At 41.9% G+C, this 27,874-nt stretch overlaps 1 protein-coding gene across 3 annotated transcripts; it reads left to right on the top strand.

Annotated features, from left to right (window-relative positions):
• The first annotated feature begins 290 nt into the window (after positions 1-290).
• LOC138853796 (uncharacterized) lies at positions 291-24,168 on the top strand. 3 transcript variants are annotated; one of them, XM_070092670.1, is made up of 4 exons: positions 291-478; positions 13,465-13,520; positions 20,454-20,552; positions 21,386-24,168. In XM_070092670.1, coding segments are annotated over exons 1-4 (348 nt in total). In that variant the 5' UTR covers positions 291-476; the 3' UTR covers positions 21,577-24,168. The 3 variants fall into 3 exon arrangements, with proteins under 3 accessions (XP_069948771.1, XP_069948772.1, XP_069948770.1); XM_070092671.1 differs by having other exon boundaries at positions 291-482; XM_070092669.1 differs by lacking the exon at positions 291-478 and adding an exon at positions 7,520-7,656.
• Positions 24,169-27,874: the final 3,706 nt, after the last annotated feature.

Genomic DNA, 27,874 nt, shown 5'->3' with positions numbered 1-27,874 from the left:
TACTGTGGTGATTGTTGTGCGGTGATTGTAGTGTAGTGTGGTGATAGTGGTGGAAATTTGTGTTAGTAGTGTAGTGTGGTGATAATGTAATGTGATGATAGTGTAGTGAGATTATTTTTTGCAACAGCGGTAAAACGCTCGCATATATGAGCATTTTTACGATGCCGGAAATATCATATATTAGTTTTAGTGGCAACTGGTGCAGGGAAGTAAGTAATCAGTCTATACTACAGAAAAATAAGAGAACTTGGCAACTAGCTTCATGATAGGTAGCCAGGGACCCGGGGTATGAATGACTGTGTCAGACACACTCCAATACTGGTGGAAGTTGGATGTGTTACTATCTTAGTGTATAATACATTCTAACTTTATAATAATCTAGGCTGGAAGAGTAGAAGGATCCTGACTATCGTTGGAAATTATCAAGATTATTTTTCATAATTTTCAACACCTTTTGAATTTTGAGATCTGCAGAAATGTAAGTACGTATATAATTATTGGACCGAAGATATGATATGACAAGTATGTAATTGTGTTATTGACTTTGTCTTTCAAATCAATGAATATTTGGCGAGTAGAACGCTAGTATTTCCTATGAATTATTGACTTACTGAAGGATGTTAGCTAAGCAGTAGAAAATACTTAGTATATGTGCATGAAGATCATAATTACTTTTGAGAGCGATCAAGTCACATTGTACCATTTTAATATTGTTATTTACGACGTTCTGGTCATAAAAGAATGTGTGGTAGGCACTTAGTCACTTCTAGAGCTTTTTAATTAAAGCGAAACTTCGCATGAGGGAAATGGGGTCCATTTTTTTTTTTTTAAGAAATGTGATAACCAGAAATTTACCGTATACTTTTTCTGTAGTATTTGATTTTCGGAAGTAGTTGTATCTACTTTATCATTAGAGCAGCTCCATTGATAAATCTGGCTCATTGTATGGGCCTGACATTTCCGGTAGTGTCCCCCAACCCACGCGATCTCGTTACCCTTCTCACTGGCTTATGTCTCCGTTCTCCTGCCTCTGTTAGCTTGAAGCCTACTGCGCAGGCGAAACCTCACTGACGATACCCAGGTGTTGCTCGTGTCTTAATCATCACTGGTTAAAATAGCCCTACTGCTTGCAGGGTAATTTTTATCAATATTATAACTCGACGTTGTGTGGCTACAGTGGGAACCTCTGAAATATTCAAGAATGTCTGCTCAAGTCTTGTCTGTCATGAGGCTTGATTGTGGAGAGTACAATAAAAGGCGAATGTCAAATATTTCTATACAAAGGTTTATAAAGCGTTGACTATGACATGTTGTACTGTTTGCCTGAACCTTGATACTTACCACAAAACAAACCGACAAAACTAGGATATTAACAAAATACCTATTAAGACTTGCTGATGTACAAATTGCAAGCCATTTGTACTGGCTTAGTTTTTAAGTCCGGCAGTGGCGCTAGACCACGTGGTCGCTAATACACAGCCCCTAAAGTTTTCTACCCACTGCCCACCTACCCTGACTCCCTCGCTTGCCTTCTCTACTTCCCGCCCGCGCTCCCTCCCAAACAGGGCTGGAGGATACAAGGGTCGGCAGGGGAAAGGGAGGGGATGATGGGAGTCTAGTAACACTAGGCTGGGTGGCGCCATTGGGCTTCACACAATTTCTTAATCATCGACCAGTGTGGTCTGGGTAGCTGGGTTCACACGCCAGCCACACCAAGCCAGCTGTTGCCGCTCCAGCGTTTCCTTAGTCGTAGGTCTCCCTTGAATCGATTTAACTAAAATTGACACTTTGCCAGATATAGTTTGTGGGTTAAAAATCTGAGGTAGGTAAAGTTATTAATTCATACTATACAAAGGAGCCCCTTGAGCGGGGGATGTATTCCCAATGGAAATAAGTCACTGTCTGACTTTTTTGGGTTATCCTAGGTTCTCTACACATATGCTGCTATGTATGATAATTCTAAGTAACTGTATTTGTGTATACCTGAATAAATTTACTTACCCCATGTGTGTGGTGGGGGCGTTGCCCCTTGCCTGAAGGCAAGTAGCCTCTGTGCCGGGAGTACAGCCCCCCATGCTTGGGGTGGGGAGTTGCTCTTAGGTTAACTGGGGGCGTAGCCCCTGGCCGAAGTCTCATTCCTTCTTGGTTTTGTCAGCATTGCTTGGAGTATACCTGGAGGGGGTTTTGGGGGTCAACGTCCCCGCGGCCCGATCCGTGACCAGGCCTTGTGGTGGAATCGGTCTGATCAACCAGGCTGTTACTGTTACAAATAAAGGAACTTGAGTCGTTCCCAGTAATTTAGGTGCTTTATCGTACTTATACGTGCCATGAACTTTATCTGTATATCCTCAAAATCTGCAATTTGACCTGCCTTGAAAGGGGCCGTTAGTGTACAGCAATATTGCAGCCTAGAGAGAACAAGAGATTTGAAGAGAATCAGCATGGGCTTGGCATCTCTAATTTTGAAAGTTCTTATCCATCCTATCATTTTCCTAGCCGATGTGGTCGATATATTGTGATCTTTGACAGTGAGATTCTGACATTCACTCCCAGGTCCTTCACATTAATTTTCAGTTCTATTGTGCGATTGGAATTTTTATACTCCAATACGGTTTCAATTTCCCCAGGGTTTTCCATAGCGGAGAAACTTAAATTTGTCTTCAGTGAATTTCGTATTGTTTCCTGCAGCCCATTTAAAGATTTGGTTGATGTCCGCTTACCTGGAGGTTATTCCGGGGATCAACGCCCCCGCGGCCCGGTCCATGACCAGGCCTCCCGATGGATCAGGGCCTGATCAACTAGGCTGTTACTGCTGGCAGCACGCAGTCCAATTATGGGGAGCGCTAAACCCGTTGGATTATACAGCGTATGTGGGGGTGGAAGGTATTCAGGCTCAATTCAGGGAGCTGGAGCTCAGATCCAGTTCCCTAGATCAAGAGCCCCTCACCAGCGTCAAGGGACCACCTCCCTTGATGGGATGTCCGCTTGGAGATTTGCAGTGTCTTCGATGGATGACACTGCGGGTGTCATCCGCAAAGGAGGACACGGTGCTGTTGCTTAATCTTCGTCAGATGTGAGGATGAGGAACAGGATGGGAGAGTACTGTACCGTATGGAACAGCTTTTTACTGTATCCGCCTCGGACTTTACTGCTTACTATTACTGTGTTCTATTTGTTAGGAAGTTATAGATCCAGCTGCCCGCTTTTCCTGTTATTCCTTTATCACTCATTTTGTGTGCTAATACACTATGATCGCTTTATCATTGTTTTTCCTCCAGAGCATCCGAGACCATGTCATAGTGGTCCAGTAGTTGGGATAGGCAGGACCTGCTTTAAACCCATGCTGCCCTGGGTTTTGCATCTGGTGTGTATGTAAGTGGGTGGCGATCTTGCCTCTTAGAACCCTTTCAAAAATTTTCATATAAACACTGATATTGCAAGGTGCAGCTCGGCTGTGCTGTTGCATACCAGAAGCCTGAAGTGTTGACGCTAGCAACCAGTGTGACTAACTCTGCTGTCAACCCCACTCGTCGCTCTATAATACCGATTTAAAATTATAAGAGAGAAGCTTACGACGACGTTTCGGTCCGACTTGGCCCATTTACAAAGTCACACTAACCGAGGTGGAGCAGGACGGCCATGACTTTGTAAATGGTCCAAGTCGGACCGAAACGTCGTCGTAAGCTTCTTTTATGTGCGGGTTATTTGTGTATCGTTCCAGTCACGGTGTTGTGCCTTTTTTTATTTAAAATTATAAATTTTGTGTGAAATTTTGTTAATTTTATATTTAATGCAAATTATGTACATAGCCTCGGTGATTACAAAGTATATACTGATTTATAATTGAAACTGAAGCTTCATAGTGTGTTCACCCCTGAAAGTTTTTCCAGTGAATTTTAAATTGTGGCAGTTGAAGTGGCCGGGTAGTGTGTATGGAGGTTTATTTATGTAAATTATACACTTATCTAGAAGAGGGTTTATAATAATACTGCCTTTTCTTACTAAACTTTGAGCTTTCTGAAATCCTGCTGAGGAAAAGCCAAATATTTAATTACGTGTTTTGTGCTCTGCACCAAGCCTCGTTATCGTCTTGTCTACAGCAGGGTTTGATTATCCATTTTTTTTCAGTGCTGAGAAACCGATATGCACTGAGGTGCATATCTGCTACTGTGCAGGAGAACTGCAGCAGTCGAGCAGCTTTGAAAATGATGAACTAACTTTTAAAAATTTTTAAGCTGCTTAAGTGTTTGTTCAAAGGAGCTAGACTGTTGCAGGTTCCTTCTACACTAACAGGAATTAAAATAAATTGGAGTATATAACAGATATGCATCTCTGTGAATATACTATCTTGATACTAAAAAATGGATTATTTCTACTGAGGTTATAATTTAATTTTGAATGTGGCGGTTGGAGGTAGAGATGTCGAATTGAGGGGGGGGGGATGTGTGGTGTGAATATTATGCAGAGAATTTGGAGTTTAGAGACTAGGTGTAGTAGTTATCAAAAGTATTATTCATGGACATGCATCTTCACCAGGTGCCAGATCAACCAGGCTGTGATGGATATGTAGGGCAGCGGGCCTCCAACAGCAACAGCCTGGTTGACCAGGCAAGTACCAGACGAACCTGACCCATTGCCGGATTCCGATAGCGACTCGAAACTCATCGAAGGTATATATCAAATAGGATGACTAGTCATATAAATCTGGGAAGGAGGGGGGGGTAAATGTTTATAATGCTGGGGGGGGAGGCCTTGGACATTCAATAGGCTTGTGCGAGCGTGCTAAGAGTGAAGGCACAGGTTTTATGATTTGACGTACTGTTTGAGTACGGGCAAGGTAACGTGTATGAGAGGGTTCAAGGAAACAGGTTAGTCCTGGAGGTGGGGAAGTAGTGCCTGCACTATGGAGTGAGGGGTGTTAGGTCTGGTGATATCTGAACTGTGATGCTGGTGCCCTTCTTGCAAGACAGTGATTAAATGGGTGAGTGTTTTCTTTGTCGGGTCACCTTACCTCGGTGGGAGGTTACCTGGAGGTTATTCCGGGGATCAACGCCCCCGCGGTCCGGTCCATGACCAGGCCTCCCGATGGATCAGGGCCTGACCAACTAGGCTGTTACTGCTGGCCGCACGCAGTCCAACGTACGAGCCACAGCCCGGCTGATCCGGCACTGGCTTTAGGTATCTGTCCAGCTCTCTTGAAGGCAGCCAGGGGTTTATTGACAATTCCCCTAATGCTTGATGGGAGGCTGTTGAACAGTCTTGGGCCCCGGATACTTACGGTGTTTTCCCTTAGTGTACCAATGGCGCCCCTACTTTTTATTGGGGGCATTTTGCATCGCCTGCCCAGTCTTTTACTTTCGTTGGGAGTGATTTTTGTGTGCAGATTTGGAACCATTCCTTCAAAGATTTTCCAAGTGTAGATTGTGATATCTCTCCCTCCTGCGTTCCAACAAGTCAAGTGCTTCCAAGCGTTCCCAGTAGTTAAGGTGCTTGACAGAACTTGTACGTGCAGTAAAGGATCTCTGTACACTCTCTAGATCTGCGATTTCACCTGCTTTGAATGGAGATGTTAATGTACAGCAGTATTCCAGCCTAGAGAGAAAAAGTGATTTGAAAAGGATCATCATTGGCTTGGCATCTCTCGTTTTGAACGTTCTCATTATCCATCCTCTCATTTTCTTTGCACGTGCGATCGTGGCACTGTTGTGATCTTTAAAAGTGAGATCCTCAGACATTACTACTCCCAGGTCCCTTACATTATTTTTTCCGCTCTGTTGACGGTCGGAGTGATAAAAAAAAAAAAGTTTACGGACAAAACAACTTTCCTACTTGAGAATTGCAAGATAACACAAAATTATAATGGTGCTGGGAAGTGGCAGGTACCAAAAAAGACGAAGTTCTGGTTAGTAAAACAAGAAAATGGCTTGACTTGTTAATATCAATCTTGGTGAAGATCTCGTAATATCTCAACCATACGTATCCTATTTTGATCAATTTAGTGCAACCCTGGTGTTTATTAAATTTGTACAAGGTAAACCTACTGGTAAGGCTGTAGACAAAGGCCCCTCAAGGAAGGCTCCTTGACGCTGGTGAGGGGCTCTTGATCTAGGGAATTGGATCTGTGCTCCAGTTCCCTGAATTAAGCCTGAATGCCTTCCATCCCCCCATAGGCGCTGTATAATCCTACGGGTGTAGTGCTTCCCCCTTGATAATAATAATAATAATAATAATAATGTAGACAAAGGACTTTTTTCAGTCTCGTTTTGCCATCAGTAATAATGAATGCGGTTATTAATTTAGTTATGCTAACTTGGTATGATAGTATTTGTTCGTTCGTGGCTTTTGTTTATTTTTTTATTTTTTTGTCGTATATACCTAGTCGGTACCGGATCAGCCGGGTTGTGGTTCGTACGTTAGACTACGTGCGGTCAGCAGTAACGGCCTCGTTGATCAGGCCCTGATCCACCAGGAGGCCTGGTCATGGACCGGGCCGCGGGGGCGTTCATCTCCGGAATACCCTCCAGGTAGGTATTCTTTTATGGATAAGAACCGAGAGAATTACCCTGTTAGAGTACTCTATTTCGTGAACATCTACTACAATTATCTGACATTAAGGAAATTAGAGGTCGACCGATTTACGTCTGCCAGGGAGGAGGTATATTTAAATTGCAAGCGTGAGTTTTCACACGGTAAAAATGGGGGTCGGGCATAGTGGGGTGGGGGTTAACCCGTCCTTCCCAGGAATAATCTCTGGTAAGAGTTATGCCGGTTAGCTAATCCTTCTATGGTGTATAGAAATATGCCTACTGTAGTTGGACGAATCCCATTGAGCCAGCTGGTCCAGTGGTTAGCACACCTGGTGTCTTTAGTTTCAGGACTTGTCATGGATATACAGCCCCACCCTTTCCCCGAGATGTTTGCTACGTGTTATGATTTCGCGAGTCTGAGAAATAAGCTCCACGATTTTCCTTGGGTTATCCTGAGTTATAAATTTCTGGATTAATAATCCTAATAAAGTGCATTTGAGGGAAGCATTTTTTTGGGCTAATATTTAAATGCAGCAGCATTGTATTTTTTGTGTGCCAGTTAACGTGAATGGCTATTATTTCAGTTTTCGTATACTATAACAAAACTGCTGAATAACCACAGCACGTTGTAACTCTTACTACCTTCCTTCTTAAGGTTCCTCTTTATGGGATGAAAAATTTAGATACCGAGGCGAATCTGAGCGTCTTCAAAACATGGCTGAAGTCTGCGTCTGCCTTGAGGGCTCGCCCTGTCACTATCAAGCTATCAGAGTAAAGCCGCCTCTACCACCACCACCACAGCAAGGAAAAAATTCCTTGACTACTGCACCTACATCTCTTGACATAAGCTCTAACGCGGTGGTTTTGGCGTGGGTGAAACCAATGACTAGTTGCTATAGCCACGGCTGGCAGGCAGGCAGCTTGGGCGTGAGACGCCTGGTACGCAGGCATGCAGGCAGGACAGACAATGAACAGGCAGGCAGCCAGGCAGCCAGGCAACGTGGTACATGAGAAGGGTGGTTGGAGACTGGAGACGCCACGGACAGTGTGGAGTAAGACACTGTGAGGGAGGGTTGGGTGGTGCTGCTGCTCGGGCAGCCCCTGTATTGATCACCTCCAGCCACACAAGGCAAGTATTGCCACCCCCCTCCCCTCCTTGCCCACTTCTACTTTCATTTTCCCAGTCTCCATTTCAGTTTGACTTTGTTGGGTTATCCTAGGATAACTTAATGTTTAACCGCTGTATGCATATAATGTGACCATGGTAAAATATGTAGACTTTAATAAAGCTTTGCTTCCCTTTCCCCCTCCCTCATCTCTTCCCTCCATTTAGTATTTCCGTTCACTGATATTCCCTTTCCTTATTATGCCCATCCTCTATTGTTTACTCTTCCCATTCCTCTCGTTATACCATTCATGTCCTTTCCTTCTAGCTATTCCCTTTTTACCCTCTTATTTTTCCTTAATACTCCCATCACACTTACTACTACTACTATTCTCTTCCCGCGTTTACTTCCTCTTTTAATTCCCTCACTATTTCCTACTTACCCGCATGGCGGCCCCGCCCCCTTTTACAAACTGCCCTTCACTTGATGGCATGTGACTAATGTTGGTGTAGAGGCGCCTAATGATTGTGTGTAAGAGTTTTTTGGATATGAAATAAGGGGTATTGTATATATATTGATGGAGTCAATGGATATAAACAAGGCACTGAAAACTTCTAGAATCTTGAACAGTGGGTAAACAATTAAACAAATTCTAATTTTAAAAAGATGTAGCAAACATATGGTTGGTAACTAGATCATAGAATGCGAAATCAAGAACAGAAATATCACCAAGACAAGAACAGTAATCCAAGCTTCGTATCAGGGGGGAAAAATTTTTCATCAGTAATCTTCCAATGGGGAATGAAAATAACATGTTCAAAAGTGACACATTTAAAATGCTTGGGCGTGGGAGGAATGAAGACATCAAAACGAGCTATGTATAGAACGCAGGCAACCCATATCATAGAGCGTAAGGAACTGGTAAAAAATAACTTGTGAATCATTGCCAAAGGATCTGTGGTATGGAAAACCGACAAACACAACAGTCAAGGAAATGACAATGAATTACTATTCAAATCGCTATGCTATTTTTGTCCCCTCATGGAAGGTTCCTTGATGTTGGTGAGGGGCTCTTGATTTAGGGAATTGGATCTGTGCTCCAGTTCCCCGAATTAAGCCTGAATGCCTTCCACATCCCCCCCCCGGGCGCTGTATAATCCTACGGGTTTAGCGCTTCCCCTTTGATTATAATAATATGCTATTTTTGTGATCACAACGGCTTTAAAGGAAAGAAATGGCAGGAATGTACATTACACCATGTTCGGGTGCAACAAGATCTATGTAGGAGAAATGCGATTGATTTAATCTCCACTCCGATTAAAGAGCATAATTTCGTGTAATCGGGACAACAGTAATTCTCATCTTACACAGATACGAGGTCAGAAACGATCTGCGAAGATTTCATCAGCGATAGGCTCCACTGTAATTCTTGTGGTGTCACCATCATAGAACAAGGAAATGATAAATTCATCTACCACGTGACACGACAAGCCTGACGCCTTCCCATGGGTGACCAAAGTCCCAGAACAGTTACGTATCCATTGAAAATCTCATACTTTTATCCAGAGATAGCAGATCTATAAAATGTAGAGGTCGTATAATGCCAACATAGAATAAATGAAACCTAAAATCTTGAACGTGTCAAAACGGTTCTCTCTGGAATGGAGAAGATACTTTGATATATACATTGAGGGTCTGGTCCTAAACCTGCACATTGCTGTAACTTGCTGGGGTGAAAATTGAGAGGAAGGGTGGTACGAACCCACTGAAGAACAGGGGCACTATGAGTACGATTAAATAGTGAACATCTGTGGCCGGACACTTGAACATTATTACCAGCAGAAATTGGAACGAAGCTAGATTGAAGAAAAGTAGCGTATCACTTTTTTTTTTATCTAACTGGTATGTCATTACTTAGTCGTTTCCCAGTTTTTCAGTTAAAGGCAGTCCCTTTTAAAAGGATTTAAATTTAATTTTGAAGCCATGGGTTATTTCTACTTGTATGTTCTTTAGTGCGTTCTAAGTTTTTTCAACTCTCCCTCACCTTTGCAATATTACAAAACTAAATGTATTTGTCATTGCGCGAACAAAAAAAAATTGTTCCCTTGTCACAGTAGCAAATTGGTTTAATAAAATTCCCAAATCTATACTTTCACAACCCAAATTCAGTGTCAAACTTCCTTTTTGAGAAAATCACATCAGCACTAAAAGTTTGAAGCCGACCAGATACATTCTGCAGTTATCGCACAATCCAAAAATTTCCAAAATAACGTTAGTGACACATTTCCACCTACACAGGCTAAAATAAAAAGTATAATTTTTAAATGTATCGGCCATTAAAGATTGAAGCGGTTCAGAACATGCATACTAACGTTATTTTACAGGAAAATGCGGTTTGTGGGTTCATTTGTAGTGAGTTGTTAAACCCTGTGCTAGATTTTAATTTCACTGCCACTGTAGCAGTGGTTCTTGGTCATTAAAATTATTCTGGTGTGCACCAGAGGCGAGCTCGAGTCAATTTCTAGGTTTTAGTTGCAAAGCGACAGAACTACCGCTACATGGCAGTGATTCTCGGAGGGTTTTGTCCAGGGTTTAATCACCGCCGCTATACCTGGAGAGGGTTCCGGGGATCAGTGCCCCCGCGGCCCGGTCTGAGACCAGGCCTCGTGGTGGATCAGGGTCGGATCAACCAGGCTGTTAATGCTGGCCGCACGCAAACTGACGCACGAACCACAGCCCGGTTGGCCATACCTTTGAAGAGTTTCGAGAGTTAGACTACTGAGCCCGGCCATGAGCCAGGCTCGTCCAGTTCTTGCCTGATCAACCAGGCTGTTGCTGCTGGAGGCCTGCTGCCCCACATCCATCACAGCCTGATTGATCTGGCACCTGGTGAAGATACTTGTCCAGTTTCCTTTTGAAGGCTTCTGCACTTATTCCAGCCGTGTTTCTGATATCTTCTGGTAAGATGTTGAATACTCTGGGACCCCGAGTGTTGAAATAGTGTTCCCCTATTGTCCCCTCCGCACCCCTGCTCCTCGCTGGGTTTATTTTACACTTCCTCCCATATCTCTCACTCCCTTATGTTATGGCAGTGTGCAGATTTGGGACCAGGTACTGACTTAAGGTGCCTGTCCGGTGCCTTACTTGAAGACAGCCAGGGGTCTATTGGTAATCTCCTATATGTATGTTGGGCCCCTGACACTTACTGTTGTCTGTGTACTCATGGCGCCCCTGCTTTTCATTGGGGGAACGTCTCGTTTCATCTGCAGAGTCCTTTGCTTTCATAAGTGATTTTCGTGTGCAAGTTTTGTACTAATCACTCAGATTTTCCAGGTGTATATTATCATGCATCTCTCTCGCCTGCGTTCCAGGGAATACAAATCAAGGGACTTTAACCGTTCCCAGTAATTTAGGTACTTTTTCGTACGTGTGTGTGCCGTGAAAGTTCTTTGTACACTCCAGGTCAGCAATTTCGCCTGCCTTGAAGGGGGGGGGGGGCAGTTAGTGTATAACACTATTCCAGCCTAGAGAGAACAAGCAATTTGAAGAGAATCATCATGGGCTTCGCGTCCCACGTTGAACCCACTCCGTATTACCCCCATTCGGTTACATAGGTGCCCTTTACAGTGAGCAAGTACGACTCCATCGTTACTACTGCCGACTTGGGAAGAAGTGGCGATTCCTGACATCAAGAGCCGCCACGCTAAGATTATCTTGCTACGTGACAAGAACACTCACTTTTCCTGTCCTAAATCCTAAAACTGAACAGGGTAAGAAGCTTCTTCACAACCTGAGAACTGCCTTCATTAATGGTCTATCTACCCAAGACAAATAGAGTTCTTCACAGATCTTTCTCCTTGGTAATTGAAAGTGCGCCACATAAGATGGCAGGAGTTTTATCCAAACACGAGTTTAAACTCGTGGATACAATCAATCCTGCCCACCTCAAACACTGACGTTCTTGACAGAAATTAAAGCCAACACCATTAAGAAAAAATACCAGTTATAACGCCAAAAACGTCACCTGAGCGGCTAGTTTATTGGGCAGTTACAGAAGCCACAGTAGGTTTTTATCAGGACCCACTGACTGTTTACGCGAGGTATTGATCTACGTCAGAAAGTTAAGACAACCTTGACCGCCCTCTTCCTCCCCGAGCTGATAAATTTAAACTGTTAACTTCTTGAGACAACTGCGCTTCTCAAGTTCATAGAAAAGAATCGCACATTTACTGAGGAAACGTTTCGCCACTAATGGCTTTTAGACCTTTTAGAGAACTAGAACCAGCGGTATATATAGTTTGTCAAAGGCGCTTGTCGATACACTTAGACTTTTTTGTGTATACTCCTATGCGATTGCAGGGGTCGATTCGGCTCCTGGCCCCACTTCGTTGGTCGTTACTAGGTCCACCTTCCCGGCTCAGTCTTATCGTACCTCTTCTTGAAGTTATGTATGGTTTCGTGTGCAGAGGTCAAATGAGCATAGGCTAAAACTGGAGTGACATTGGAGAAATCATATTGGGTAATCGTTAGAGATGATACATGTAAGAGTAGGTAGCTTGTGGCGAAACTTTTCCGGTCTTGAACTGTAAATGTGTCGCCTACATTCTACAGGTCTCGCCATATCTGTTCTCCAGCAAGTTCCCAGTGGAGGAGGAACAAATGATTTTTTATACTTTGTTTTTACTTTACAGGAAGGATAAAAATTCAGTGTACAAAAACCCCACTAACAAGGCTCCTCTAGGAATCGGTGGAATCGAATGAATTACAGGAGAATGCCTTTTCTGATCGGTTTCAAACTGTGTTGATGGGTTTTATTCACTTTCAGCCGTGTGAATTTCTGTTTGCAAATTAAATAGTTTACTCTAGTTTCTAGAGAATACCTTCTGAGATGTCAAGCCCTAAAGATTGGTGCATCTTAGTTGGAAGTTTTTGTATTGATATTGACCCTCCAAACTCTTACTTTTTTTTTTAAAGTACTTTCGTTTATAACTACAAAGGTGTTATATAATGGCTTTCAAATTTTCAACCCTGATGAACCATAACCAGGGGAAGGTTTATAGAAAAATTCATGTACAGGTTCCCTCTGTTCAATTTTATATTGCTTGATACTAATGTTTCCGTGCGGTAACGGCATAAAGACGCTTCTGAACATCTTAAAATTTTGACACTTGCATACCTTCCTACTGTTACAAGAATTTTTCTGCTCCAGAGCCCAGCGTTGGGCCAAGCTCGTCTGCTGCTTGCCTGGTCAACAAGGCCGTTGCTGGTACAAACCTTGGTAATAAATACCGATAAGTTGGTTTAGAAAAACACGTAAGCAATCGCTAGGATATATTTTATTAGAAAGCATTTCGGTCCTGGGACCGAAGAGTGAGGCGAGTGACTAGTGGTGACCCGAAGAATACCATAGGGCTGTTGCTGTTGCTGTACCACTGACCCACATATCCATCACAACCTGGTTTATCTGGCACCTGGTGAAGGTACTTGTCCAGTTTCATCTTGAAAACTAATAAACTTGTCCCAGCAATGTTTCTAATCTCCTGGTAAGACTGAATAGGCTTATTGTGCTCACGGCGCTCCTGTTTTTCTCGGTTTATTTTGCATACTTGGTAAGCATAGGTATGTGTAGAAGAGCAGATGACCAGAAGTCTTTAGATGCAAATCTGACTCTGATCAGGTGAGGTCAAGAGGGCGTTGTGTGCTGAGGAGCGTGTAATCCCGTGGTCCGGCTAACTGGAAACTTCCCTGGCTCAGGTTAGTGTCTTAATATGCATTGTATGTGCTCTACAAGTTACCACAGCTTATGTTTATCGTAGTTGATCTTGTTGCAGGAGCACCATGAAGGCTGTGTTGAGTGTCATCTTCCTGCTGGGAGTGCTTCACGGAGGTTAGTGTTCTTTGCACCGTCGTGTCTAGACTCCTGTTTGTAAATACATTGGTAATGTGAAATTTTCTCAACTGTGATTGCTTTATTCGCTTAATGTATCCCAGTCTTACATGCTCTTTTCTGAATTCTTTGACATATCACAATTTAGTAATTATAATTGAACATGTAGACTGCCTGAAATGCTCTACACAAGTCTTTATATAAAGTGAATATGTATGCATGTGTGTGCAGCGCTGTATAGCCCTTGTGGCTTAGCGCTTCTTTTTGATTATAATAATAATATGCATGTGTGTGTGTGTGTGTGTGTGTGTGTGTATATATATATATATATATATATATATATATATATATATATATATATATATATATATATATATATATATATATATATATATATATATATATATATATATATATATATATAATATAGTATATGTATACATTTCAACAAACCGGCCATATCCCACAGGGGCACGGTGACCTAAAAAGAAAATTTTCTTTTAAATTTAGTAATATGTAAAGGGGGCTACTAGCCCCTTGTTCCCGGCATTTTAGTCGCCTATTGCGACACGCATAGCTTACGGAGGAAGAATTGTTCCATTTCCCCATGGAGATAAGAGGGATTAAACAAGAACTAGTAAGAAAATTGTGTACTCACCTAATTGTGGTTGCAGGGGTCGAGACTCTGCTCCTGGCCCCCGCCCAGTTTCAAGGGACGTGTTGAAGATTGTGGTTAGAGGCCCGCACATCATCTCTGCTCCTTCTCTAAGGACCCATGGGGAGACGTTGTCCAGTCCCATCGCCTTTGAGGTGTCAAGGTCACTTAAGAGCTTCTTCACCTCTTCAGTTGTTCGTATGTCATCCAATACTTGTTGGTATATTCCCTCTTGATGTTCCCTTCTGTGCTGTCTTCCCACAGCCCTTCCTGTCTCTACTGTAAAAACTTCCGTAAATCTCCTGTTCAGCTCCTCGCATACCTCCTGATCATTTCTTGAGTTCTTCACCTTCTGTCCTTAATCTGATCACCTGGTCTTTGACTGTTGTCTTCCTCCTGATGTGGCTATACAACAGTTTCGGGTCAGTCTTGATTCTCTATGCTATATCATTTTCATACTGTCGCTGGGCCTCCCTCCTTACCTGTGCGTACTCATTCCTGGCTCTGCGACTGATCTCCCTATTTTCGTGTGTTCTCTGCCTTCTGTACTTTTTCCATTCTCTATTGCACTTTGTTTTTGCCTCCTTACACCGTCGGGTAAACCAGAGGCTCGTTCTGGTCTTCCCGTTGTTACTGTTGCCCTTGGGAATAAACCTTTCCACTGCCTCCTTGCATTTTGTTGTTACATATTCCATCATTTCATTTACTGGCTTTCCTGCCAGTTCTCTGTCCCACTGGACCTCCCGCAGGAAGTTCTTCAACCCTATGTAGTCCCCTCTTTTATAGTCAGGCTTTTCCCATTCAACTCCTTTTATTCTCTCCATTTGCAGCTCTACTATGTATTCAGAGCACAGAACCACGTGGTCGCTAGCTCCTAGGGGACTCTCGTACTTGATGTCCTCAATATCTGAGCTGCCCAGGGTGAACACAAGGTCCAATCTTGCTGGTTCATCCTCCCCTCTCACTCTGGTAGTGTCCTTAACATGTTGGTGCATAAGGTTTTCCAGCACCACATCCAACATCCTGGCTCCATGTTTCGGGACCCCCATGTGGCTCCAGGTTTTCCCAGTCAGTCAGTGAGTGTGTGTGTGTGTGTTAGTGTGTGTTAGTACTCGCCTATTTGTGGTTGCAGGGGTCGAGTCCTAGCTCCTTAGTGTGTGTGTGTGTGTGTGTGTGTGTGTGTGTGTGTGTGTGTGAGTAAGTAAGTAAGTAAATTTATTCAGGTATACACAATACAGTTACATAGAATTATCATACATACATAGTGTGGTAGTAGGTTGGTAGACAGCAACCACCCAGGGAGGTACTACCGTCCTGCCAAGTGAGTGTAAAACGAAAGCCTGTAATTGTTTTACATGATGGTAGGATTGCTGGTGTCTTTCGTCTCTCATAAATATGCAAGATTACAGGTACGTCTTGCTACTTCTACTTACACTTAGGTCACACTACACATACATGTACACGTTTATTTATACACACTCATCTGAGTTTTCTTTGATTTTATCTTAATAGTTCTTGGTCTTATTACTTTTCCTTTTATATCCATGGGGAAGTGGAATAAGAATCTTTCCTCCGTAAGCCATGCGTGTTGTAAAAGTCAACTAAAATGCCGGGAACAATGGGCTAGTAACCCCTTTTCCTGTAAAGATTACTAAAAAGAATAAGAAGAAAATTGTCAAAGTGGGAAGTCTGAATGTGTGTGGATGTTGTGCAAATGATAAGAAAGAGATGATTGTGGATGTTATGAATGAGAAGAAACTGGATGTCCTGGCTTTAAGTGAAACAAAGCTGAAGTGGGTGGGAGAGTTTCAATGGAGAGGAATAAATGGGATTAGGTCAGGGGTTTCAAATAGTTAGAGCTAAAGGAGTAGCAATAATGTTGAAGGATAAGCTATGGCAGGAAAAGAGGGACTACAAATGTATAAATTCAAGGATTATGTGGAGTAAAATAAAGATTGGATGTGAAAAGTGGGTTATAGTAAGCGTGTATGCACCTGGAGAAGAGAGAAGTGTAGAGGAGAGAGAGAGATTCTGGGAAATGTTGAGTGAATGCGTGGGGAGTTTTGAATCAAGTGTGAGAGTAATGGTGGTTGGGGACTTCAATGCTAAAGTGGGTAAAAATGTTATGGAGGGAGTAGTAGGTAATTTTGGGGTGCCAGGGGTAAATGTAAATGGGGAGCCTTTAATTGAGCTATGTGTAGAAAGAAATTTGGTAATAAGTAATACATATTTTATGAAAAAGAGGATAAATAAATATACAAGGTATGATGTAGCACGTAATGAAAGTAGTTTGTTAGATTATGTATTGGTGGATAAAAGGTTGATGGGTAGGCTCCAGGATGTACATGTTTATAGAGGGGCAACTGATATATCGGATCATTATTTAGTTGTAGTTACAGTTAGAGTAAGAGGTAGATGGGAAAAGAGGAAGGTGGCAACAACAAGTAAGAGGGAGGTGAAAGTGTATAAACTAAGGGAGGAGGAAGTTCGGGCGAGATATAAGCGACTATTGGCAGAAAGGTGGGCTAGTGCAAAGATGAGTAGTGGGGGGGGGGGTTGAAGAGGGTTGGAATAGTTTTAAAAATGCAGTATTAGAATGTGGGGCAGAAGTTTGTGGTTATAGGAGGGTGGGGGCAGGAGGAAAGAGGAGTGATTGGTGGAATGATGAAGTAAAGGGTGTGATAAAAGAGAAAAAGGTAGCTTACGAGAGGTTTTTACAAAGCAGAAGTGTTATAAGAAGAGCAGAGTATATGGAGAGTAAAAGAAAGGTGAAGAGAGTGGTGAGAGAGTGCAAAAGGAGAGCAGATGAAAGAGTGGGAGAGGCACTGTCAAGAAATTTTAATGAAAATAAGAAAAAAATTTTGGAGTGAGTTAAACAAGTTAAGAAAGCCTAGGGAAAGTATGGATTTGTCAGTTAAAAACAGAATAGGGGAGTTAGTAGATGGGGAGAGGGAGGTATTAGGTAGATGGCGAGAATATTTTGAGGAACTTTTAAATGTTAAGGAAGAAAGGGAGGCGGTAATGTCATGCACTGGCCAGGGAGGTATACCATCTTTTAGGAGTGAAGAAGAGCAGACTGTAAGTGTGGTGGAGGTACGTGAGGCATTACGTAGAATGAAAGGGGGTAAAGCAGCTGGAACTGATGGGATCATAACAGAAATGTTAAAAGCAGGGGGGGATATAGTGTTGGAGTGGTTGGTACTTTTGTTTAATAAATGTATGAAAGAGGGGAAGGTACCTAGGGATTGGCGGAGAGCATGTATAGTCCCTTTATATAAAGGGAAAGGGGACAAAAGAGATTGTAAAAATTATAGAGGAATAAGTTTACTGAGTATACCAGGAAAAGTATACGGTAGGGTTATAATTGAAAGAATTAGAGGAAAGACAGAATGTAGAATTGCGGACGAACAAGGAGGCTTCAGAGTGGGTAGGGGATGTGTAGATCAAGTGTTTACATTGAAGCATATATGTGAACAGTATTTAGATAAAGGTAGGGAAGTTTTTATTGCATTTATGGATTTGGAAAAGGCATATGATAGTGGATAGAGGAGCAATGTGGCAGATGTTGCAAGTATATGGAATAGGTGGTAAGTTACTAAATGCTGTAAAGAGCTTTTATGAGGATAGTGAGGCTCAGGTTAGGGTGTGTAGAAGAGAGGGAGAATACTTCCCGGTAAAAGTAGGTCTTAGACAGGGATGTGTAATGTCACCATGGTTGTTTAATATATTTATAGATGGGGTTGTAAAAGAAGTAAATGCTAGGGTGTTCGGGAGAGGGGTGGGATTAAATTATGGGGAATCAAATTCAAAATGGGAATCGAGTTACTTTTTGCTGATGATACTGTGCTTATGGGAGATTCTAAAGAAAAATTGCAAAGGTTAGTGGATGAGTTTGAGAATGTGTGTAAAGGTAGAAAGTTGAAAGTGAACATAGAAAAGAGCAAGGTGATGAGGGTATCAAATGATTTAGATAAAGAAAAATTGGATATCAAATTGGGGAGGAGTATGGAAGAAGTGAATGTTTTCAGATACTTGGGAGTTGACGTGTCGGCGGATGGATTTATGAAGGATGAGGTTAATCATAGAATTGATGAGGGAAAAAAGGTGTGGTGCATTGAGGTATATGTGGAGTCAAAAAACATTATCTATGGAGGCAAAGAAGGGAATGTATGAAAGTATAGTAGTACCAACACTCTTATATGGATGTGAAGCTTGGGTGGTAAATGCAGCAGCGAGGAGACGGTTGGAGGCAATGGAGATGTCCTGTCTAAGGGCAATGTGTGGTGTAAATATTATGCAGAAAATTCGGAGTGTGGAAATTAGGAGAAGGTGTGGAGTTAATAAAAGCATTAGTCAGAGGGCAGAAGAGGGGTTGTTGAGGTGGTTTGGTCATTTAGAGAGAATGGATCAAAGTAGAATGACATGGAAAGCATATAAATCATAGGGGAAGGAAAGAGGGGTAGGGGTCGTCCTCGATAGGGTTGGAAAGAGGGGGTAAAGGAGGTTTTGTGGGTGAGGGGCTTGGACTTCCAGCAAGCGTGCATGAGCGTGTTAGATAGGAGTGAATGGAGACGAATGATACTTGGGACCTGACGATCTGTTGGAGTGTGAGCAGGGTAATATTTAGTGAAGGGATTCAGGGAAACCGGTTATTTTCATATAGTCGGACTTGAGTCCTGGAAATGGGAAGTACAATGCCTGCACTTTAAAGGAGGGGTTTGGGATATTGGCAGTTTGGAGGGATATGTTGTGTATCTCTATACGTATATGCTTCTAAACTGTTATATTCTGAGCACCTCTGCAAAAGCAGTGATAATGTGTGAGTGTGGTGAAAGTGTTGAATGATGATGATGAAAGTGTTGAATGATGATGAAAGTATTTTCTTTTTGGGGATTTTCTTTCTTTTTTTTTTGGGTCACCCTGCCTCGGTGGGAAACGACCGACTTGTTGGGAAAAAAAAAAAAACAGTGTGTGTGTTAGTGTTAGTGTGTGTGTGTTAGTGTTAGTGTGTGTGTGTTAGTGTTAGTGTGTGTGTGTTAGTGTTAGTGTGTGTGTGTTAGTGTGTGTGTGTGTGTGTTAGTGTTAGTGTGTGTGTGTTAGTGTGTGTGTGTGTGTGTGTGTTAGTGTGTGTGTGTGTGTGTGTGTTAGTGTGTGTGTGTGTGTGTGTTAGTGTGTGTGTGTGTGTGTGTGTTTGTGTGTGTGTGTGTGTTTGTGTGTGTGTGTGTTTGTGTGTGTGTGTGTTAGTGTGTGTCTCAGTAGTAGTTACCAGTAACCAGTGTACCAGTAGATGACTCACTACCAACCGTCACTGTCTGTATTCATATTGTGCTGACCACAGCAGTATTCAAAGACCCCCTCACATATGGGTACTGTGGGCGGCCAGTTAGTCATACGAGAGTGAGCAAGGAGGCTGTGTGTTAGTGTGTTAGTTACCATTTTGTCCTAGGCACATGTCGATTAGACACTAGGCCTGTTGTGTGTGTGTGTGTGTGTGTGTGTGTGTGTGTGTGTGTGTGTACTCACCTATTTGTACTCACCTATTTGTGGTTGCAGGGGTCGAGTCCTAGCTCCTGACCCCACCTCTTCACCGGTTGCTACTAGACCCTCTCTCTCCCCGCTCCATGAGCTTTATCAAACCTCGTCTTAAAACTGTGTGTGTGTGTGTTAGTGTGTGTGTGTGTTAGTGTGTGTGTGTGTGTGTGTGTTAGAGAGATCATCTAAATGTCAATTCGTCCTATAATAGTGTAATGTACCATATAGAAAGTAAAGTTGTTGGTCATTCGTCTTTTTTCTGTATTGGCATTTTGCTCATTTTTAAGACTGGTAACCATGGTTAAGTAAGCTTTCACAGTAAAACACCATTGAAAGATACATTATGACTTAGTGGATTAGTTCTGGATGTAACAAGGCAATACAGTACATTCATAGTCATCGTCCAGGGAGGTAGCGCCAGGGCTGTGCAATACGAGCATGAAGCACAACCCTATTTAATGGTTAGCACTTGCAAAATTACTGGTCTTTTCTGTCTTTCACGAACATATAAGATGGCAGGTAAATCTTATAAATTTGCACTTGGTATAAACTTTACTTTTCTTTTGTATTTCTTAATTGCTCTTTCCTTGCCAATTTAAGAGATTTGGTCTAAGATCAAGCCATGTGAGTGGTCCCTGATCCATTAACATATGTATACCAGCCCATTTTATTTCTGTATGTGGGTAAACTTTTATAAAAAAATTTTTTACCATATTCTAGCCCTGGTTAACAAATTATTCTTTTAGCTGTTGGTTTCCTGTGCTATAGCCGTGGCATTGGCAGCGACTACACCGGTGTGACTTTCTGCCCATCAGGTTCCTGCTACTCTGTGGGTGGCAGCTTCTGTGAGTTGTTAAGCTTTAGTTTAACTGGATTGTCTAAAGTAGTATTTTGAGTTATTTAGATTCTGAAAATTTTGTACCTTGTTCCTATGTCTTAAATACAGTTAACGTAGCTTTTCATTCATGCAACCCCCCCCCCCCCCGGAATTTATGCCGCATAGTTATTCTTTCAGACCTCGTGTATCCATGTTATTAGAATAATTCAAATCTTACTCATTGCATCTCACAAGAAACACTGTAGATCCTCAAGATGAAAACGGTTAAAATCATTATTCATGTGTAAATACACTAAATATGCATAAGCTGACAGTGGGACAATGTAGTGATAACCTACCATACATGCATTGTTTTTGAAGAAAGAGTTTTGGTCACTGTAAAGTGTAGTACTATATGAATATGCTTTGAAAATACAGTGGACCCCCGCTTAACGATCACCTCCCAATGCGACCAATTATGTAAGTGTATTTATGTAAGTGCGTTTGTACGTGTATGTTTGGGGGTCTGAAATGGACTAATCTACTTCACAATATTCCTTATGGGAACAAATTCAGTCAGTACTGGCACCTGAACATACTTCTGGAATGAAAAAATATCGTTAAACGGGGGTCCACTGTACATATTAGCAGCATTTGTGGTAATGGAACAGTAATAGTACAGTTATAAAAATTAGTACATTTGAAAGCTAAGATGTTTATTAAAACATGCATGAGGTAATTTCAGATAATGGTTTCAATAAACACTAGTGTCATACGGCATTGAGAAAGTGATATATGCTGCTTTCAAGATAATGTGGTGGTTTGGAATTTAAGTGTTTCAGTAATTACATTTTCTTACAGTTGGCGCAACTGACTCTAAGAAAGGGTGTGCCGACAAGAAATATCCCTTCGGCTGCCAAGAAGTGGGACTGCCAGGGTTTATTGCAGAGCACACCTGTTTCTGCAATAGTTTCCTTTGTAATTCTTCCTCCATGCCACCAGTTTTCATTCCTCTTCTGCTACTTCCTTACCTTCTTCAGAAGCTCTTGTAGAGCATTAATGAATTTGGCTTAATGTGGTTAGTATATGCACTTTAGGATATTAAATGGCTTCAAAGCAGTTTGAGCTTAGCACATTTCTTTTGTATGAAGTGTTGTATTTTTAAAAAGTACAGTACAATATTTTATGAATCGACAAAACAAAATCCTGTGGGGCCAATTTTGAAAAGGCTAGAATGGAACACTTGAGTACAATAATCTTAAACACACATGGTACTGCTTACACCCAAGCTTGTCTTTAACTAGAATTGCTACTTTTTCATTGTACAGTAACAAGCTATTGTAGTTATATTATGGACTAAGAGAATTAATTAGTACGGTATTTGCTAATGGAGAAGATAAAATCTTAAACTGAAATATTACATTATGCTGCCTAATGTTTAAGTTGTCATATACATCATAGCACTAAATGACCCATGTAAACTTGACTTGTGTAACTGAGAAAAGTTTAAAAAGTTAGCTTGTAAACTCATGATAAGAGTAATTTCTATTCATTGTTAGAATGATTTGTGCTGACATCTTTATTCAGAATTCTTCATATTCTTAAAAATAAATTTGAGAAATTAAAAAAAAAAAATAGGGTATATTTGTATTTTACATAGCAATGGGATTTTCTAGGTTTCTAGCTTGGGTTTTTTTTTTTTTTTTTTTTTTTATACCTTAATGTCCATTACTAAGGGTAGTCACTCTTTTGGTTGCAGTGTTACCAGACATATCCTGTAAAGTAAGCCGATTGAAGCAAGACTTTAGTTATTAAGTTTGGTATTTTACATATAAGAACTGATCAAAAACTTTATAGTTTACAGTAATTGGATACTAAACTCTAGTACCTTCACAGTAGAATTGCATTTTTAGTGAAAATGCTTGTGCAGTTTGCAGTGTTCAAATTACAAAGTGCAGTCAGTATTAGGAGCAGAGCAGAGGCCAGGGAAGTGATGTTAGGATTCACTAAACTTTAAAGAAAATATTACTGTAGAATATGGAGTGTAGAGTTTCTAAATTCAAGGGAAAGTACCATGTTATATACACTACTGTGCGAGATAAAGGTACAGAATGACAATTGGGATATTTTAAGTTATTTGTGTATCACTAGTATACAGTATTAGTGATACACTGTTGCACATGTGTGTAATTCATCAACTTGTCAGTGATTTGAGATTGGCTATCAGTGTAAATATTTACATGGTCCTGTTAGCAAGAATGTTAATATTTTTTATAAATGGTTTCAACTTTTAGCAACTGTTCTACTTGCCCACCATTCAGAACACTTGGCTCACATTATGCTGTTTTTGAATGCACTGCCAGATTAAGCATCCCTAATCCAGCCCATGAAACTTAGTAGTTTAAAGAAATTTGGAATTATGATACTTAATTCAATTGTAAACAATGAATTTGAATTAAGTGCAATATAAAATTTTGGAACTTGTTGCTTCTTGTAGTGAGATGTGTACATGCCTCTTGCCGAGGCATGTACACCTAAATTATGACTACATAGCACTTTTGTTGAAAGTTCAAAATTTTACAGGGTTTTTGCTATACTTCAGAAAAGGCCAGAATTGCCACATTAATGAAAACTTCTAAAGTTATTCCTGATGCTACTTATAAATACTGTACTTTGAGCAGAATGAACAGTGTGTGGCAACTATTCCTGGCCATCAAAACAGAATTGATGCAGATAGTATTGGTGTTATCTTGGAGCAAACACTACGAAGTGAGGATACTGAGAAGCTACTTCATGAAGAAAGATACAGTAAGGAAAAATAGATATCCCATTAAAAGGAAATGATGCCCTTTAAGGAGACAAAATTATTAATTACTGTAATAAATCCTTCAGGTGTCTGCCTTTAAGAGAAGTTTCATTATAAGAAGCAAGTGACTGGTGCCATTATTTTAAGACATCACCAATAGTTTCATTATGTTGAATTAGTCTGACCTTCAGTGTATCAGGTGATGGCCCTGGTGTCTACTCTGGTGGCTGTGGAATCTATTGACTTCTCTGCAATTTCAACTCCAGATGCTTAAATATTCTACAACATCCATAAATATTATGCAAATACTGTATTTTAAAGAGGATGCACAGGTGTATTACACTTAGTGGCAAGAAGTTTTATAATTTTCAAGAACATTTTCTATACGTGTGTGATATCTTTGTTCATGCTGGAATTTGTTGTAATGAATATGTAGTTCCAGTCCAGAGTTTGGAATAAGTGATTAACTGTACCATAACAGAGTGTAAAATTGTCTGGAGCATATAAGACACACTTGTTTGATCATCTTTGATGAGCAGAATAGGAAAGATTTACTATTATTTGTAGCCCTTGTGGCTTAGCGCTTCATTTTGATTATTATAATAATACTATTATTTGTGGTGCTGCTTTTCTAGTGCAAAGCAATGATTGACATTTATTTTAATGTACAGAATTATTGGTATGCCAGTCTTTATTTGTAACTTGTATATTAAATGAATACACACATTTCAGCTTTGTTAATTAAGCAAAAAATTACAGGAAGGATTGGATTTCTGTAAAGGTGAAAAATAATTTGTTACTGTATTGAAAATTAATAAAAAAAAATCTGCAACTGAAAGCTAGGTGTGGAGAAGCCTTTGTTTACATAATTCTTTGTATACAGCTCGTGTGACTTGCAAATGTGATAAAAAAAAATTGACACCTTTGTACATTGAATTATTTTATGGTTACCTGGAGTTCTGGGTGTCAACGCCCCCACGGCCCGGTCTGTGACCAGGCCTCATGGTGGATCAGGGCCTGATCAACCAGGTTGTTACTGCTGGCTGCACGCAATCCAACATACGAGCCACAGCCCGGCTGGTCAGGTACTGACTTTAGGTGCCTGTCCAGTGCCTGGTTGAAGACAGCCAGGGGTCTATTGGTAATCCCCCTTATGTATGCTGGGAGACAGTTGAACAGTCTTGGGCCCCTGACACTTATTGTGTTGCCTTTTAGCGAGCTAGTGACACCCCTGCTTTTCATTGGGGTTGGTGGTCTCCTGCTTGTGCTCATGCAGTACGTTTGAAACGCGCTGCGTGGAGCAGATACCGGTACAATAGAACCATGGAGAGACTTCTTGATTTTAAGCAGAAGCGTGCGATCGCTCGCCGTGTCATCTGCGACACTAAATGCACTTGCTGGCGAGATTGTCTCCACCATCACCTCTGCTTCCTCTGTGTGCACTCTGGAAAAAAGTACGAAAACCGAGTGGTAAATATTCTGACCCGGCTCCTGTTCTGCGGGTTGCTGGTGTTGATATAGCAAACCCACTAGATGTTGCCAATGAAATTGGCCATCATCTGGTCCGTATTTCTCAGGGACGCCATCTATGCCCCTCGTTTCTTTCCTCAGTCTGCCAGAGAGTTAGCACCCTTGGACTTTTCTTCTCTCAGAACAGTATAATGTGCCTTTTACACTTCAGGAACTGGAGGCAACACTCAGCTTGCCAATCATTGGCAGCTGGGCTTGACGACACTCATATTCGTATGCTACAACATTTACATCAGTCAGCCCTTGCAGTCCTATTACTCCTTTTCAATCTTATTTGGTCACAAGGAGTTCTTCCACAGCCATGGAAATCTGCCATTGTTCTCCCTTTCCGCAAACAGGGTACTACGGGACATGAAGCCTCCCACTATTGTCCCATAGCTCTTGCCAGTGCAGTTTGCAAAGTGATGGAACGCCTGGTAAACAGACGTTTAGTGTGGCATTTAGAGAAAACAGTCTCCACTCGTCAATATGGCTTTCGTAAGGGCCGTATTACCATAGACCCCTTACTACGCTTGAATACATGTTTGTAATGCCTTTGCGAATAACCACTCAGTTATTGCCATTTTTTGACCTTGAGAAGGAATATGACACAACTTGGAGGTATAATATTTTAGCCCAAGCCAACTCCTTAGGCCTTTGAGGCAATCTACCATCCTTCCTTAAGAACTTTTTAACTGACAGACATTTCCGTGTTCGGGTTAATAATGTGCTCTCCCCAGACTTTATCCAAGCTGAAGGTGTCCCCAGGGATGTGTTCTGAGCACAACACTTTCTCTCCTTGCTATAAATGATTTGGCCTCTAGTCTTCCATCCAATATTTGGTCATCACTATATTGATGACTTCGCTATTGCTTGTACAGGTGCTGACTGTCACCTCATTAGTTTCTCTCCAGCAAGCGGTCGACAGTGTTTCCAATTGGACCACCACATGCGGGTTTAAATTTTCCAGTACCAAAACTTCCCAAATTACTTTCACTAGACGCTCTGTCATCTCCGATCATCCTTTATACCTCTATGGCACCCGTATCCCTGAACGTGATAGTCAGGTTTCTAGGCCTCTTTGACCGTAAGTTATCCTGGAAACCTCGCATTACCTCTCTGAAGACAACTTGTCACAGCCGGCTGAACCTTCTTAAAACCCTTGCTCATCTTTCATGGGGAGCTGATCATTGAACTCTCCTTTGCCTACGTTCCACCTTCATTTTATCGAAACTTGACTATGGTGACCAGATCTATTCAGCTGCCTCTCCTGCTACTCTAGCCTCAACCCTATTCATCACCAAGGATTACGTTTATGCCTTGGTGCTTTTCGCTCTTCCCCTGTTGAGAGCCTCTATGCAGAAGCGAACATTCCATCCTTATCCGATCGTTGCGATGCCCATTGCCTTCGCTACAATGTACGCTCTCGTGATCTCTGCAATCCTTCCATTTATAGAATGGTCACCAATATTGGTAGACATTCTTTATTTGTTCTCCATCCCTTCTCTCTTCGCCTACATTCGCTCTTGTCTTCTCTTCAATTTCCACCTTTCTATGTTCATATAGCATCCCCCCCCCCCCCCCCCCGGAAGTTCCAGCTGTTCGAGTCTGTTCTTTCTCTCTCCCTTGCTCGAAAGCCCAACTGTCTACGGTAGCTTCCCGCTTTTTCTTGACCACTTCCACTCTCATTCTCAGGCCATTGCAGTGTACACAGATGGCTCTGTCTTCTGACGGCGTAGGATTCGCAGCAGTGTTTCCGGACAGCGTCGTACGAGGGCATTTACTATCTTCGGATAGTATCTTTACTGCTGAATTGTATGCCATTCTTGCAGCACTTACCCGTATTGCATCTATGCCTGTGTCATCATTTGTGGTTATCTCAGACTCCCTTAGTGCTTTACAGGCTATACAGAAATTTGATAAGTCACCCCTTAGTCCTCCGTATCCAACTTTGGCTACGCCGCATCTCTTCACAGCATAAAGATAGTTTTTTGTTGGGTCCCTGGTCATGTTGACGTACAGGGCAATAAACAGGCAGACACTGCTGCGCGGTCAGCAGTACATGACCTACCAGTTTCATATAGAGGTGTTCCATTTACAGACTATTTTGCTGCAATAGCTACCCACCTTCACACCCATTGGCAACAACGTTGGTCTACTCTACTCTGTAACAAACTTCAATCTATTAAACAGTATAGGTTACTGGCCGTCGTCTTGTCACCAGTGCCGAGGTTGGGAAACTACTCTCTCCCGTCTCCGCATTGGCCATACTCGTCTTGCTCATGGATATCTCGTGGAGAGGCGCCCTGCTCCTCTCTGTGAGAATTGTCAGGTTCCATTATCGGTCAGCCACATTCTGTTAGACTGCCCACTTTATCAACGAGCACGCAGAATTTACCTCCGTCGTCTTCACTCCGCTGCTCTCTTTACCTTCCCTTCTCGCTGATAGACCCACCTTTCATCCGGACACTCTCATTGACTTTTTGACAACTGACCGACTTCACAAACTCTGATACCTTCAGCCCTTTTTACCTCGATCTCCTGCTACCCTCTACCCTGCACTATCCCCTTCCCCGCTGTTTTCTGTAACCTACTGATCGCCCCTTTCCCCTTCTGCCACCCAATACCCTCTCTTCCTTTCCTACCCTGCAGCGCTGTATAGCCCTTGTGGCTTAGCGCTTCTTTTTGATTATAATAATTTTCACTGGGGGGGGGGATGTTGCATTGGCTGCAGTGTCTTTTGCTTTCGGAGAGAATGATTTTCATGTGCAAGTTTGGTACTAGTCCCTCTAGGATTTTCCAGGTGTATATAATCGTGCATCTCCTGCCTGCATTCCAGGGAGTACAGGTTCAGGAACTTCAAGCGCTTCCAGTAATTGAGGTGTTTTATCTCTGTTATGCATGCCGTGAAGGTTCTCTACATTTTCTAGGTCGGCAATTTCACCTACCTTGAAAGGTGCTGTTAGTGTGCAGCAATATTCTAGCCTAGATAGAACAAGCGACCTGAAGCGTGTCATCATGGGCTTGGCATACCT

Source organism: Cherax quadricarinatus, chromosome 40, assembly GCF_038502225.1.
Source record: "Cherax quadricarinatus isolate ZL_2023a chromosome 40, ASM3850222v1, whole genome shotgun sequence".
Taxonomy (NCBI): Eukaryota; Metazoa; Arthropoda; class Malacostraca; order Decapoda; family Parastacidae; genus Cherax; species Cherax quadricarinatus.
The sequence above is the reverse complement of the archived record's forward strand: the minus strand, read 5'-3'. Positions and strand labels throughout refer to the sequence as shown.